We start from the raw sequence: 17070 nt of genomic DNA, 5'->3' as shown, positions 1-17070 counted from the left end.
GAGGGAAGTAATGAACAGAAGTGCCAATTTAGCCTGGATGATTCATAATCAAGATGGATTTTATAGTTATTGTGAATGATACAGCCAGTGGCACTCACAAAACAGTAGCCTAACACTTAAAAGTAATGCTAGATTTAGAACAGGGTCTGGTTCAAGCACCCTTATGCATCATCTTTCTGAACGGTCATTGACCACTGGCACATGTACTCCACAAAATGTGGATACCTGAAGAGCTGCTGTGTATGTCCATTTTTGTTGTTTCCAGCTCTTGTGGTTTTGTAGCGTTCTTCAGCTAATTCAGACTGAGTGTAGCCGGAAAGTTTCTACGCAATCATTCTTCGCTTGTGTCTTTAACAATGTGTGCTATCATCAATGGTGATTGCTGACAGTGGACACAGATCTAGATTGCATGAAGAGGACTGACAGAGAAATTGTTTTTACTTGACCCTTTTCACTCTGTCGTTAGTAATCCCTCGAAAACATAATAAATGCAGGAGTACTGTTGCCAGAGCTCCACGAACATGTTCTCCATTGTAAAATTCACAGTTATAGCCTACATTCAAAATCAGATCCATTATCACTCGAAAAACTCATCACACATGAATCACGTCTGTCTGCTGATCCCTGGCTAAAAGTGCGGCCGCAACATCAACATCAGCTCCAGTTGTCTTTGCAATGTGTGAGTTTAGTAACGTTGTGATGACTGATTGGATACAGTATATGCACACGTGGGCCTGTTTGTTAAGCAGTTAGCCTATACAGTTTATATGTTTGAAAACCACCAAACTGACACCCAAACCAGCTCAAATTTTGTCCACCCGCCCAAGCCAATTTTTACCTGCACAATCACATTCAAAAACACCCACCCACCCAATCTGGCAACACTACTCACCTCCTCGCATTGCAATTAGAGGCTGCATCTGAAAACTTAGACAACTGCCTCGCTGCCTTATGAGGCAATGCAGGCAGCATTTTTGCAACAAAATAAAGCAAGTTTTTGTAATAACTAAACAAATATTTAATTGCTGTAATACTGATTTCTCGCTAGAAATAACATCAAAAGTGCAAAAAGTTAGGCAGAAATATACATTTACACACAAACTGACCACCAACTTTCAGATGCCATCTTTTTCTTTTTTTTTTTTTAGCTCAACCATCACAGAATGGAACGCACAGGATAGTGGGATATCTAAGGCAGCGAAGGATACATCTATACTGCCTTCAAATTTTGATCAGAAAAAGGTCTCTGGTGACAGGAAGTGAAGCAGAATTTGGATTCGGACGAGCCTTGAAGCCTTCCTGCCCTGGAAAGCTGCCTCCTTTTAGAGCTTTCAGACACCCAGAGAATTAAGATGTTCTTCAAGATGTCTGAGCTCGATCGGTTTCCAGGTCACCGGTTCAATGATGGAGGAGTGAGGAAACTAGGAAGCATCATTTTGAGTGTTGAGAAGCACCTCAAGTGCTGAAGTCGTGAAGTGCCACAGAAGTGACAGTGGTTGTCCTGCACTATGAGTCTCTACACAAGATGAAATGACTGAATCTTGCATCACAAAGCTCATTGTCATTTACGAATCCCAGGATAAGGATAAAAGTGTGCAGTCTGAACTGGGGTTTGCACTGAAATGCACCTGCTGGTTTTGCTTTTGGTTCTGCTACTGATTTATTTTATATGCTATTGTTATCAATAATAATATTATCTTCTTTTTTTTTTTTTTATAATAGACATAGTCAAAGTGATTTATTCTTGAACCAGTAAACTAACACACATTTAAATCGGAGATCTGTCTGTATTATGTTTTGGAATAAGATAACTCCCGTTCTTTTTTAAATATTCACATGGTTTTCAGGTGAACGAAGTCGCTTCTGGTGAATCAAGCTCCAGTACAGTATTTTAATAAGAAATGTGTTGTATTCTGGCACACGCTTCAGAGTTTCATTGTTGAACGTAACATTAGATTTGTTTATTTCAAATGGATTTTTGAAAACACATTTCCGGCTTTATCAAACACCACCCATTAACTTGAGTCTATTCACAATGTACACGCTGAGCTGTGGTGCCATGGGCTACCTCCATCTCTCTTTAAAGTCTTTTGTTCTATAGCCTTTGTTCAGTTAATAGTTTTTTTCTTTTTTAGGATTTTTTAAAAGGAACAGGCCAGAGCAACACATATTATAATTTAAAACCGAAACATGCAGGCATGTTTTAAAAGAACAATCATTACTGAACAGCAGTTTTGTTGGTTAACCATAGGCCATTAGTAGTGTGAGTTAAGTGCTTTTACAACAGCGGGGCATAATCTGTTCATTACACATTGAACAGAACAACATTAGGGCTGCTTCCAGTGTAGAGAGGCTGGAGAAGCTGGTGAGCAGCTGGGATATGTCAGATATGACTCTGACTCTCCTGACTCCAGAGTGAAATCATACCCCACACTGCAGGGAGCCTGCATCCTCATGATGTGGTCTTACGATGCTCTGTTTACTATCCCTTCATGATAAATGTCATGCATTATTGATGCACCAGACCTAGTTCCATACAGTCATAAAAAACAGCATGAAATCAATGGTTTGGGAATGAGACCACAACAGTGCTTTAAGTTAAAAAAAACTATAAACCGTAATCAGATCAAGGAATCGCTTCAGTAATGTTTTTGTAGGCCAACCCAGAAGTTTGCATCACCCTGCTTCCCTCAACAAAAACCCAACAGGATTTTTCAGTTGGCTTTTGGAATAAGCTCTTTGTTTTCACCACAGGCATTTAAACTAAAACCCATAAAAAAAATTTAAAAAAAATTAAAGAACCCCTTGTTCTATCATCCTGAAGTCAATGGTTTTTTTTTAAATTGTTTTTTGTTTAAATGCCTGAAATAAGGTCTGCTAAAAAATGCACAGGTTTTGGTCTATAAAAATACATCATCCCTGCAGTACTCTGGTCTATTCTAAAATGCTTAATCTACCATTTTGTTACTCTCTCAAATGATGTGCTGGTGGCTGCTGGTCATCAATGACATCAAAACATCATTTGTTCATGTGTGAGTAAATGTTATTGACCTCAGACCTGATGCAATGTCTAACAGCGCCATATTTCATCCTGCAGCGGAGGGAATAGGATACAGTGCATTGGCTGTGTGCTGTATAATCATATGCAATATGCAATGCAAGGATACATCCATGAAACATCTTAAGCAAACTCATAATCAGCTATCAAATGATGAGAGGAGGAATTAAATGGGACAGACTGAGATAAAACGGCCCAATAGCTGGTTGTTAATCCTGTGTCAGAGCTACATGACTCATACTGATAGGAGGAAACGTCTGAATCAATATCTTATTATAAAAGCCCCAAAAACGACAGATTATCTGAATGTGTTTCTGAGAGCTCACATTTAGTTCACCTGTGAGAAACTGCTCAGGTTCTCAGAACCATCAAGATTAATCGAATCATTAAAAATCTAAATAAAATTAAAAAAAAAAAAAACGAAGAAAAGAAAGAAGTAGGTCTATGTTAATTTTCATGATTGGAGAAGAGGAATTTTAAGGAGATAAAACCCATTTATTCCACTCAGTCATGCAATTCAATATCTCAGACACTGCAGAATAATAGTGAATAATCAAATCCAAATCAAGATGTCCTTACGTTTCTCTGCTCTTTAAATTCGGAGAAAGTTCTTGTCTTATCATCACCTAAGCATTTGAGGTCTCTAGTGATGGGTTTCTTGTTATTAAGTGGAAAGACGGGTGAAATATTTTTGATTAGCACATTGTTATGTATATTATGTATGGAATTTCTCATGGTGGATAATTCAAATGTTTTATATCATATATGTGTTATATATTTACTGTTTGCATATGATCTTTCTCATTCAAATTAAAAGTTTTTGTTAATTTGAACTATTCTCTTAACACATGTTAACACATGGAACTTTTTAGCAAAGCTTAAAAAAACAACAACAAAAACAAAAAAACGATTGAAGTGTGACACATCTGCACCTGTGTGTTAATGCATTTGCACAAATGTGACACAAAGAGACATAACAAGAAAATGTTGTCAAGACAAACTCAGAGGGAACAGCAGGGGAGAAAGTTTTGCAATCATCTAAAGCACAATAATGCTGCTGACAATAGCACCTACATAGGCCACAATGCTTTATTTGCATCTGCAATATAGCTGCCATCTCTGTAACAACGAGAACCAATCTATGTCATATTCACAGCATACAGTGGTATTGACATTTAGACTATATTGCGTCATATCAAAGCCATGACATGTTAGAAATGAGAATCTCAGGGGCAGTGAAAAGATTTATTGAGATGCCAATGCGTCTGTTTTAAAGCAGAACAAACAACTAATTAAAAAGGTGTTTATAAAAGTTGTGCTTAAAAGCCTAAGAATAAAACCAGTTGCAATGTGTTAGCACAAAGTTTTGTATGCCTTGCTTGATCTCTTGCTACCTAGCGAGCATCTCAGCATATATTTAATTAAGCATAATACATCCAATTAAAAATGTTCGGTACAAAAACCTGCCATAAAAAAACCCCCTCAATCTCTCAGGAGCAGATAAGAATAAATATCCTCAGTAATCATTACATCCAACAACATTAATCTTAATACATAGTTTTTTTGTTTTGTTTTTTTTAATATTACACAAGAACGGCTCTTCAGGTTTAGTGTGCATTAGAGGACTAACACAGGGAGTCTGATTTCAGGTGAACGGTTCACATAAAGCATTATCATATTCAGATTGAACAGTGATATGAGAGCACATCACTCCAGAGATCAGGAGAGTGCACTGGGATTATAATTGAATGAATTGTTGAACGTGTGAGTGGCGTAATAGATTTAAGTAATATTACACATGTCTTGTTCACCAATGAGACTCGCTGTCACATGGCAGTGACTTCTGTTACAGTGACTGAGTGATATTCATATTTAAACTGACCTCAGAAAATAAAAGCATCGTATTCTTCATCATAAACGTGAATGATGTTTAATATGTAAGAAGAAGGTAAAAGAAGTTGCATCCTTGGCCATCTGTATCATAATGGTGTGGCTAAAATTCACCATCAGGATGGTTTCTAGAGGTTTCTATGGAGTTGCTGAGCTGCATGTCAAAAGCCTCACCTTAAAGTTTTTAATATTCTGGGCTGTATGGCCTTCAGTGCAAGTCTACGGGATTTATTTGCCACTTTGATCAAATTCTTAAGTCCAGCTGTTTAAAAAGTCAATCAGGGATGCGTTTCCCAAGAGCACCATTAGATAACTATGGCCGCTGGAACGCCAGTCTCTCGTGAATGCATATATGACTGTTTCTTATACAAATGCATTGATTTGCTTCAGTAGGCCTTTATTAACCCTACCTGAGCCACGTGGAGCACTTTTTATGATGGATGGATGCACTTTTTTGGGCTTAAAACTCTCAACCACCAATCACTGCCATTATAAAGCTTGGGCGAGCCAGGAGAGTGTGGAGATCATTTTTTTCAAATATAGCTCTGATTGTATTTGTCTGAAAGAAGAGTCATATACACCTAGGATGGCTTGAGGGCGAGTACATCATGGGGTAATTACAATATTTGGGTGAAATGACCCTTTAAGAAGAATGTTCCATTTTATTCGTTTGCAAACATCATAGGACCATCGTAGACGAATGGCTAAAATGTTTCAGAAAAACACACCATAAACACTGTATAAATAACATTTCTAAGCTAATGTTTTGAACACATTATTAAAGACCAGATAACTTTGAATAAACATTCTGTTAATGTTGCTGGAAGAATGTCTGCTTTATAACTGCGAGAGTAGCTTTCTGGAACGTTTTTAAGAATGTTCCTTGTTAGCTGAGTAGAAGCGAAGTTTCTTGTTAGTATATTATAATAAGCAAACTAGCATGCTGTACATTGCTGTTCACAGTACAGAACGGCTCACGTCCTCTGACCTGGAATTGACCCTTCGCAACAACCCCCTCCCCCTCATTACTGTTGCTATGTCTGACAAACCATGGCGCTCTCATTTTCTCACGCAGTGAAGCAAAGAGCAAACTGACAGAGCTGGTATGAAACAATCTCAGCTTTCGAATTTTGTCATTTTTTAAAGAAATTCCAACAAGGTATGACGAGGTATGAGCATGTTATTATGGGTACAGTAAGTTAATTAGCGAGTTACTTCCAGACTCAAATTCCTAACATAAGAATATGACGTGTTTCATATTATCAAAACCTTTATTCTTTACTATTTTTATTACTTGTTTGACTTTGCTAAAATTTACTGCTCCTTTTAATGCCTCAGTTTACCATTACAATGTCATTAAAAAAGTGTTGAAGATATTGCTACTTTCCGACATCAGCATCTTGATCCTTGAAGATCCATCTCGAAGATATTGCTATTTTTCAACATCAGCATCTCGATACATTTTGCAATTATATGCTCGATTTGCAGCTGATGCTTAAATGCGCTCATAAAACTTCGGCTTGTCTGATTGTACTCGCACAGTCCATTCCTGTCAGAAAACAAACTAGTGAATCCAGCGATGAACGAGGTACACGTTAATGTGAAACATTTAGAGTCGTTTGGGATATTCTGGGAGTGAGATGAATAAATGCTTGTGCCATCTGTGGATTCATTTCATCTGTGGTGAGGTGTGCACATGTATATTCATGAGTTAAAAAAAAAAAAAACACTCTGTTCCAACGACCGCCGCTCTCCTGAGATCATTACAAAAAGGCACTTGCATAAATATACATGACAGTTCACTAAACACAGAAAGCAGACCTCAGTTCTGACATTCAAGCAGATCCTACTGTATCATTACAGCAACTAGCCAGTGATGCTACATACTGTATCTGCTGTAGAAATGGAGATTTGACAACAGGCTTTGAGATATGCTAGTTAAATACTGTTTATACCAACCATAGAAAGTTATGATACAGAAAGTCAGATTTGAGAGGGGAAACACAAGCTCTGATCCAAAACCTAGTGAGCAGCCATAGTGCCTACACCCTACATAGGTAGCTACCTTCTAAGGCAGCATCCTAGGTAAATTATAATGTCGTAAAATATAGATAGATAAAATATAAATTAATGCATTTAGCAGACGCTTTTATCCAAAGCGACTTACAATGCATTCAGGCCATCAATTTTTATCTATCATGTGTTCCCGGGAAATTGAACCCCCAACCTTGCACTTGATAACGCAATGCTCTACCACTTGAGCTACAGGAATACTATATATATGCAATATATGCAGAAGCTGTCATACAAAAAGGAAACTCCATGATCAACAAACAGTAAATCTGTAATCATTTTTAATTTTGACACAAGATAATCTTCAATACTATATATATTTATTTTTTTATTTTTCTTCAACTTCAGCACTTTTGTGACCCAGGGGTTGATTTTCAAAATAGCCATCAGCTTTAAAAAAAAAATATATATATATAACTGACTCAAGTTTTTTTTTTTTTTTTTTTTTTTAAATATCATTTACAGTCGATAGTTATTGGGTGTAAATATACTGTACAGTATTGTTTTTCTTCAAAAGTTACAACTGTCCCATATTTGTGATGTCACTTCCACTAATCTGTCCCTTTTTTAAATCAAAAATGAGTGTACTTGGGTACTAAGGGTACAACAGTGTCAGTGAAGAGCTTGAGGTGAAATGAGATGCGTTACAAAATAAAGGGGGCAAAAACAAGGTAAACATCACTTTTTGTTTCTGTGCCAAATTTCTGATAGAGCAGTAATTTCGTGCACAAAGTTTGTTGTGTTTATCTCTGCTACATAAAATGCTAGCTACAAATGTAGGCTTGGCAAAACAAGAGTCTGTTTTTTATTCCAAATGTCAAAATGTGCATCCCATCCCCGAATGTCTCTACACATAAAACATAATCTGAGATATGCTGGAAATTACTGAAATGTCTGGTGGAAACATTTTTATTTTATATTCAGAAAAAAAAGAGACCTTGTAAATGGAATAATTAAGTGTTATTTTCTAAAAGTCCAAAGGGTCAAAAGTGCACATAGTTAAAGAAACATGCAGTACTGTTTGAATATTTGCGGTGAGTAAGATTTTTTGTTATTGAAAGAAATCAATGCTTTTATTCAGCAAAAATGCAGTAAATGGATAAACATTGATAAGAAGAAATGCTTCATGAGCAACAAATGAATTCTGAAGGATTACCGATTTGATGAAATTATTATTACATTAGAGTTATCTTTCAAATAAATCTTACCAACCTGAAACTTTTGAACGGTAGTCTATATATTGACTATTAAATAATTCTATATGCACATTTATAATATTATTTTCTCTCGTTTCACTTGTTGTCTTGGATTTGTTCACTGAACTCTTTAAAGACTGCCTGCTGCCTTTGGTGAAAACTAGGTGTTTTAAGCCTTTTCAACCAGGCTTTGTGTTGGAAACATTTTTTTTCAATGCTCACTAGTTTTTGGAAAAGAGCAACAGTATGCAATTTTTTTATGTTGTCATGTGCATAAAACATATATACTTTACAGTACAAACACTGTTCCCACAGTGAGGATGAAAGCCATCAGAAGCAGGACTCGGGCACAGGTCTCTGTCTGCCAAGTGAAGTGCTGCTGTATCTGGTTTTCTGTAGTGTTGCATAGGAGGATTTATCTACGGCTGGTCCTTTTTGGGGGGCCGGCACCAATGGACCGTTTCTTTGGAGTGACAGCGTCCTTTTCAGAGTCATATCTAGCTTGCTCTGTATATTGGATGAGCTGTGGGCTCGTTTCATATCAGCTGTGCTTGAACAAACCGGTTTTTCTCTGTTGTTACCTGCATTACTGGTTTTCCTCACCTCAGTGCCCTTTCCATTTGGAGTCCCATTGGATAGTGACAGTTTGGTCAAGCTCTTGCTGGAAAATGTTTTGCCGTAAACCACCTCCTTATTCTTCAATTGGGTGGTACTGTTGGTGGCACTGTCTTTACTCCTGCTGTCCCCTGTGGCCATCTGCGTCTGGCTTGGACGATTCCTGTTAGACACAGATGGCGGGTTTGCTCGCCGTTTTAACGAGGAGTCTATGGAGTAAGATGAACAGTTGCTAGTACCATTGGAAAGTGCACTGGGGGAACCTTGAAGCGACTTACTGGCTTGAGTCCTTTCGTGCTCCTGCCTGGTTTTTGAACAGTTTTTGGCCAACGAGCTATCGGATGTGATGCTGTTGAGGTCCGCTGCTGGTCTGCTCTGGCCTTCGGGCAGTCTGGGGGAATCCGGACCTTGATAGCTACATCGCTCCACAGTACTGCTACAGCTCGGGGAACTCAGAGAATCATCCTCGCGAGTCTGAGCTTTGACCTGTGAAGGACTAGCCACGATACTTACTATGGGCTCCTTGGTGCATCGAGGCCGCCGGCCAGACTCGAGATACTCCACCAGCTCGTCGCTTCCAGGTTGTGGCGCGATGCTGGATGGCTTTCTGCGCTCCTTGGATGCAAATGACCAGCGCAGGGGAATAACTTTGCTTGGGCCCGTCTTGGATTTGGAGTGGTAGCGCATACTCATACTGTGGCCCCGGACGCTCCGTACAAATGGCGTTGGCTCAACTACATCTAAAAGCAGAAAATGGAGGACTTAACAAAGATAAGGAAATACTGTAACAAATGTACTGTTCATTGTTATTTAATGTTAGTTATTGCATTAGCTAAAGTTACTAATGGGATCTTATTGTACAAGTGTTACCAGAACGGAGATCAAAATTAGAGAACAACTTACAATGTCCCAAATTACAAGGTCACTGCTTAGTCCTATTTAAAGCTATCCTAACAGGAATAGAAGGGCAGTTTTTAAGCATATTTGATAAATTAATGTATTCTGAAGCACATATAAATTTTTTTTTAAAACTAAGCTGTGAGTTTAGTTACTTCAGAACTGTGATTTTACCTGCTCGTTGCTAGGTAATATAAGTGATCCACTATGCTATTTTATTAATAAAAATTGCGGGGCAATGTGTACGTTTCTGTGCTCTGATTTTTTTTATAATTGTTTTTTTTTGCAAGGGGTGTGTGTGTGTGTGCGTCAAGTGGCGTCAAGTTAATATAGCTTTTTATATATACATTGCCATTCAAAAATTTAGGATCAGTTAGATTTTTTGTGTTTCTAACTGTCTCTAATGCTCATCAAGGCTGTATTTAATAAAAAAATATAGAAAAAAATAATATTGTGAAATATTATTGGAATTTCTGATATTGGTTTCCTGTCTTTAACAGAAAAAAAGCTTAAACAGCTTTGATCAGAAGCAGAAAAAACGTTTAATTTTTTTTTACTTGCTGATCCCAAACTTTTAAATGGCAGTGTGTGTGTGTGTGTACACATATATATGTGTATATATATATATATATATATATATATATATATATATATATATATATATATATATATATATATATATATATATATATATATATGTGTGTGTGTATATATATATATATATATATATATATATATATATATATATATATATACACATACACATATATACACCATATCATACAAACCATAATTAATTTTTACACTCTCACACACATACTTTCTTTTTTCACATAAATATATTCTTGCTGTCACACACTTACATTCTCCTTACACATGCATACATTACTACTCTCATACAAACTTACATTCTCCTTTCACGTTCATATATTTTTGCTTTTTACACACACACATTCTCCATTCACATACTTATATACAGAATGAATGTATGTCTGAAGAAAATGTGTGTATGTAAGAGAAGAATGTATGTATGTGTGAGAGAGTATAATGTAAACGGAAGGCAGGTCAGGTGTACACAGCAACCGCTTAATGCACAACTCCTATATGAAAATCATTTTAGGGGGCCCCCTGGCTTTAGGGGGCCCAAGGCGGTCGCCTACCTTTGCTTTATGGGTAAGTCCACCACTCAAAACATTAAAGAGAAATCGGACTGAAATTACACTCTGCAGAGACCAAGCCTCTCATCAGCAGAAAGAATCAAAAGGCTAGGCTAACCTTCGTTCACTTTAGTGATAAGAGCATGCTACATTTATTTGGGTCCAATGGGTGTCAAACTGGGGAAAGACTGAAACCCAAGTGTGAAAACAAATCAGTGAAAGGTGGAGGAGGAAATGTCATGGTTTGGGGATGTTTTTCTGCTGCATGAGTCTGACTCTTATACAGCTACATGACAGGGTGAATGCAAATGTTTCTTCCCTGCAAGCATCTCCCAATCAGCCAGCAATTTTCATGCAGGACAATGCCCCTCACACACCAAAACAGGTAAAGCAGATCCTTGAAGCTGAAAATATTGAAATAATGACACTGGAAGAAGAGTGGACAAGATCACACCAAAACATTGTGAGAAACAGATGATGTCCTGCTGCCACAGGTGTGCTGAAGTCATTCAAAGCAAAGAGCCTCTACAATTCCTCATTTTTGACAGCTGACATTTGAAAGTTTTAGTTGTAATCTTCTGTCGTGCTACAATGGTTACCATTTTCTAATTTTGATCACTGTTTTCCACAAAATAAAGTTTTTCGTTAAAATGCAGTGGTATACCTACAGATAATATACATTTAAATTTTGATTAACAATATTATATAAAAAAAAGTATTTGTAGATTGTTCTCTAATTTTTGATCTCATCATTGCAGTTTTGGGCCACTCACATTACATTTGACTTACTTTTTTTATAAAATTAAAATTTTGTATAAAAATTATATTTCTTATTCTTTACTTAACGTTTTATTGGCAAATTAAAACAATAAATGTTGGGGCGTCGAGCACGCTGAGGTGGCCTTAGTGGATGAGTCATGTTCCCACTGCGGGAAGATGACCATCTCGGAGCTGCGAACCAGGCTCTGCTACCTTCAGGAGGACGGAGTCCCGTTGCCGTGATCTGGGGCTAGGTAGCGAACACCATCACTTCAGCAAGAGCACCGTCTACGAGACACACTTATGCCTTGAAGTGGAACCTGTTCATCGAGTCGTGTTCTTCTCACCGAGAAGACCCCCGAAGATGCCCAATTTCTGTCTTCTTTTTCCTTTCTGCAGCAAGGGCTGGAGTTAAGGCTGTCTCCCGCTATTGCTGTGTATCATGACACCGTGAGGGGTAAGCATGACCTCATCATCAGGTTCCTTAGAGGGGCCAGGAGGTTAAATCTTTCCTGGCCCCCTTCTATACCCTCTTGTGATCTGACTCTAGTGATTAAATCACTACAGCAGGGCCCATTCAAGCTTTTGCATTCAGCTGAGCTAAAGTTTCTTTCATTGAAAACTCTGCTCCTGCTTGCACTGGCCTCCATCAAGAGGGTAGGGGAACTGCATACATTTTCGGTCAACGATTTATGCCTAGATTTTGGCCCAGCTTACTCCCAGGTAATCCTGAGGCCACCGCCCGGCTACGTGCCCAAGGTTCCCACTACACCCTTCAAAGACCAAGTGGTGAACCTGCAATCGCTGCCCCTGTAGGAGGCAGACCCAGCCCTGGCTTTGCTCTGTCCTGTCTGAGCATTGAGATGCTATATAGACCAGACACAAAGTTTCAGGACCTCAGACCAGCTCTTTTTCTTTTACGGAGGCCGGCAAAAGGGGAATACCGTCTCTAAGCAGAGGATGGCCCACTGGATTGTGGATGCCATAACCCTGGCTTATTAGGCACAGGGTGTGCCCTGCCTGTTCAGGTTGCGAGCTCAATCAACTAGAAGTGATGCATCCTCCTTGGCGCTGGCTCGTGGTGCCTCACTGACAGATATTTGTAGAGCTGCGGCCTGGGCGACCCCTAACATGTTCGCTAGGTTCTAACACCTTCGTGTAGAGCTGATATCCTCCTGTGTTCTCACCTCAAACAGGTAGTGGCACCAAGAGGCCCTAGTTATTGTCGGCTTGCTAAAACTGCTCCAGAGTGTCCGTACTGTAGACCCTGTTGAGATCCTCCATCACCCTAGGCAGCTGGACGCGGCGGAATGTCCAGAACAGGCCTTCATGATGAATCTGTGAGAACCATGGAAGGCTGGGTTCCATATTGATACCTAAGCATTACTCGTATGCATATAGTCCACGGTATAGCCTTAGAGCCTGTGTTTCCCCGGCAGACTTCTGCCTTCCCAAGAGGGTTTTAATCACCTCAAATTTCTCCATATACACCTAAACTGAGGCTATATGTTTAATTGCTCCCGAGATATTGAAGCATTGGGCTTCCATAGCGTCCCTGTTCCAAGTGGAACGGGTACGTTTTCCCAGTGTTATCCAATCTCACCCAGTGAGGTAGTGCTTTGAAAATGGTGAGTGGAACTACTTGTTCTGAGCCCCAGCCTACACCTAATGGGGCGCAGGTCGTTCGCACAGGGCACTGGAAGGGGCATCACCCATGGTGCTTTGGTAGGGATCCCATTTTCGTCAGTAACTGACATGGTGTCAAGAGTGACCGACTGAAAGGGAATGTCTCGGTTACGTATGGTAACCCTCGTTCCCTGAAAGAGGGAACGGAGACTCCACAACCCGTCGCCATGGTTGCTGTAACGCCGCTGAGCTGCCGGGTTACCGACTCGGCTCCTCAGCGAAAAACTGGCATTGCACCTGCTGCCTTCTTATACTCACACTGTGATCAGTGGCAGCTGGATGCAATAATTGCATGCCAATGTGCATTGGATCGTTTAGTTTACATTTGAAGAAGATCACAGAAGAAGAAGGTCTGTCAAAGTGATATTCCATTATCGTCGGTCACAGACGTGGTGTCTCCGTTCCCTCCTTCAGGGAACAAGGGTTATCATACGTTACTGAGAAGTTTCTTGGTTTAGGGTTACTTTCCTGTAATTATGCATAAATTATTGTTATTATAATAGTGAGTACATGTAACGTTATAAGGACACCCTAAGATAAAATGTTACCTTATATTGCTTAATATATGTGCTATTTTATAAATAAATTACATTTTTCTGGTAACACTTATACATTAAGGTCCCATTAGTTAACTTTAGGTAATGCATTAATGAAAAACACACACACACACACACACACACATACACACATATATATATATATATATATTATTAACATATGAGTAAATGTTGAAATTACCATTAACTGAGATTACTAAATGTATTTGTCATTGTTAGTATAAGTATAAATAATGTAGCAAACCGTAAAGTAAACCTTATTGTAAAGTGTTAACAGTTTTCCTCAACCTGTCAGTGATTAATGTACATATAAACAAAACGTCCCTAGGTTACGAATGTAACCCTAATTCCTCGAAGGAACAAGACGCTGCGTCGAGCGCTTTGGGGAAACGCATCTGTTTCCCCAAAGTAATGTATGCAATCTGTTCATCACGGGCGGGGTGACGTAGCGACCAGGAAGCTATAAAGGCACCTGCCACACAGCTGACTTCAGCTTCGAGTAAGGAAGCAAGCGCCAGCAGGGGTGTCGGAAGTATGGCTCTGCGACGCAGTGTCTCATTCCTTTGAGGACTGGACACATACAATTTAGCTTCTCCTGGTCTGGCTCCTGAAAGGGAGGAGGGCAGAAGGCCTGCAGTACTATGGGTTGTGGCGTAACAGAGGGAACTTTAGGAACATAACCCGCTCGAGGGTATAAAATGCTTTGGCCATACCAGGGGCAAAGTCTAAGTAGGTAGGGGCCACCGAGGGGGCCTGAAGGTCTCCAACTCTCTTTAGAGAAGTAACTCTAACACCACAACCAAGTCCCAGGGGGGAACACGGGACCATACTGGAGGTCTCAGCCTCAGCGCACCGTGGAGGAAACGTGTAACTAGGGGGTGTCTACCCACTAAATGACCGTTGAAAAGGGACGTGGTAAGCAGCTATGGCCGCCACGTACACCTTTAAGGTGGAGTGAGTTAACCCCGCAGAGAGCCTAGCTTGGAGAAACTCCAGAACTGTACCAACTGGGCAGTTAACGGGTCAAGCTGGCAGTCTCTGCACCATGAGGAGAAGGGTTTCAACCTCAGGGCGTACAGTTTCCTCGTAGAGGGAGCTCTGGATTGGAGTGGGGGGGGGGGGGTGGGGGGGTTGGGGGTCTCAACAACCTCGGTTGGGAGACCGGAAGCTATAAGCTGTGCCCCCTCAGGGGCCACAAAGACAACTTCCACAACTCTGGGCGAGGGTGAATTATTTTGCCCTGCGCCTGAGAGAGTAGATCTGTCCTGATCGGAATCTCCCATGGAGAGCCGTCGAGGAGAAAGATCAGATATGCGAGCCATACTGGGCCCGGCCAGAACGGGGCTACTAATAGAAGACGGACCCCATCCCGGCGTACTCTCGCCAGAGCTCCCGGGAGCAGAGCGATAGGGAGAAAAGCGTACAGACGAAGCCTCGGCCAGGTCTGTACCATAGCGTCCAGTCCCAGAGGAGCTGGATGAACTAGAGAGAAACAGAGGGGACATTGCGATATCTCTTGAGTCGCAAAGAGGTCCAAAAACTCTCCATATCTACTTCACCACCTTGGGGTGAAGCCCCCCGGGCTTCGGTCCCTGTCTCAACAGTATGTCTGCTCCCACAGTCAATCTCCCAGGAATATAGACTGCTCCGAACGAGAGGAGTTTGTCCTGGGACCACAGAAGGATCTGGTGTGCCAGCTTGTACAAGTGCACTAATGCCGATCTCTCTGGTGACTGATATAAGAGATCGCCAATGTGTTGTCGGTGCGCACCAACACATGGTGACCTCTCAGGTCTGGGAGGAAATCTTTCAATGCTCGATTCACAGCTAGCATCTCTTGACAACTGATATGCCATGTCAGACGGCGACCGCTCCACAGACAGGCAGGGTGGCCACTCATTATTGCACCCCAACCGGTGAGGGATGCGTCTGTCGCTAGCACTACACGGTGACCAAGAGCTCCCAGCACCGGGCCCTGATTCAAGAACCAAGGTTTCTTTCACATGTCTAAGGCACGAAGGCATCGCCGCGTGACCTTGATAGCTCGTAACGGATTCCCCCTCAGGGAAAATCCCTTGGTCTTGAGCCACCACCTTAGGGGTCTTATGTGCAGGAGGCCAAAAGGTATCCCGTTGGATGCAGCTGCCATAAGCTCTAACAGTCTCTGAAACTGCTTGACAGTGAGTGACTGGCCTTCTCTGACTCTCTTGACTGAGGTAAGGATTGACTCGATCCGAGTAGGAGACAAATGTGCCTGCATCGTGGTCGAATCCCACACTACGCCTGGATAGGTGGTTCTCTGAACTGGAGAAAGTACACTCTTCTGGGGGTTCAGTCTCAGACCCGGCTCCCCCATATGTTTGAGAACGACATCTCGATGTTGAACCGCCATTTGCTCAGATTGAGCTTAAATCGTCGATATAGTTCAGAATGCGGATGCCCTGCATACGGAGGGATACCAGAGCCGCATCTACACATTTCGTGAACGTGCGGGGTGAGAGTGCAAGGCCGAAGGGAAGTACTCGATATTGGTGGGCTTTGCCCCCGAAAGCGAACCTCAGAGACTTCCTGTGTTGTGGAAGGATGGATATATGGAAGTATGCGTCTTTGAGATCTATTGTGACAAACCAGTCCTCGGATCTGATTTGAGCTACAACCTGTTTGACAGTGAGCATTTTGAACTTCAGTGACATTACTGAGAGGTTTAGATGACGTAAGTCTAACATTGGACGCAACCCCCCATCCTTCTTTAGAACTATTAAATACCGGCTGTAAAACCCAGACACCCTGTCTAGAGGAGGGACCACCTCGATGGCCGCCTTCCTTAATAGGGTATTCACATCTTGTTCCATCACCAGAGCCTGCTGGGGGCCGACTACTGTCGGTGTAACCCCATTGAATGTTGGCGGTGGATGGCCGAACTGAATGCGATGGCCTCTTTCTACCATGTGCAGGACCCATTGAGATACATTTGGCAGTAGTTTCCACGCTGCTAACTGATGTACTAAGGGGATCAGTATCTCGAGACTGACCTCTGGTGTAAGAGGCCCCAGAAGGGGCGGCAAGCGTCTGAGCTCCGCTACGCTCACAGGCGGAAATAACTGAGAGCAGTGCTCGCTGGAAGCGGCTGCGCCCTGAAACTCTGGCAGGGTTGGCAGACCCACCTCCTGAGGGCACTGAGG

General features: G+C 41.2%; 1 protein-coding gene across 1 annotated transcript in view; it reads right to left on the bottom strand.

Annotated features, from left to right (window-relative positions):
- Window positions 1–4129: 4129 nt before the first annotated feature.
- Window positions 4130–17070, bottom strand: part of LOC127953624 (ubiquitin carboxyl-terminal hydrolase 43-like) — an 85274-nt gene continuing 72333 nt past the window's right edge. Inside the window, exon 15 of the mRNA XM_052552856.1 lies at window positions 4130–9572. Within this exon, the coding sequence (XP_052408816.1) occupies window positions 8548–9572 (1025 nt within the window). The 3' untranslated portion in view covers window positions 4130–8547. The remainder of the gene's footprint in view (window positions 9573–17070) is intronic.

This window comes from Carassius gibelio, chromosome B3, assembly GCF_023724105.1.
Source record: "Carassius gibelio isolate Cgi1373 ecotype wild population from Czech Republic chromosome B3, carGib1.2-hapl.c, whole genome shotgun sequence".
NCBI lineage: Eukaryota > Metazoa > Chordata > Actinopteri > Cypriniformes > Cyprinidae > Carassius > Carassius gibelio.
The sequence above is the reverse complement of the archived record's forward strand: the minus strand, read 5'-3'. Positions and strand labels throughout refer to the sequence as shown.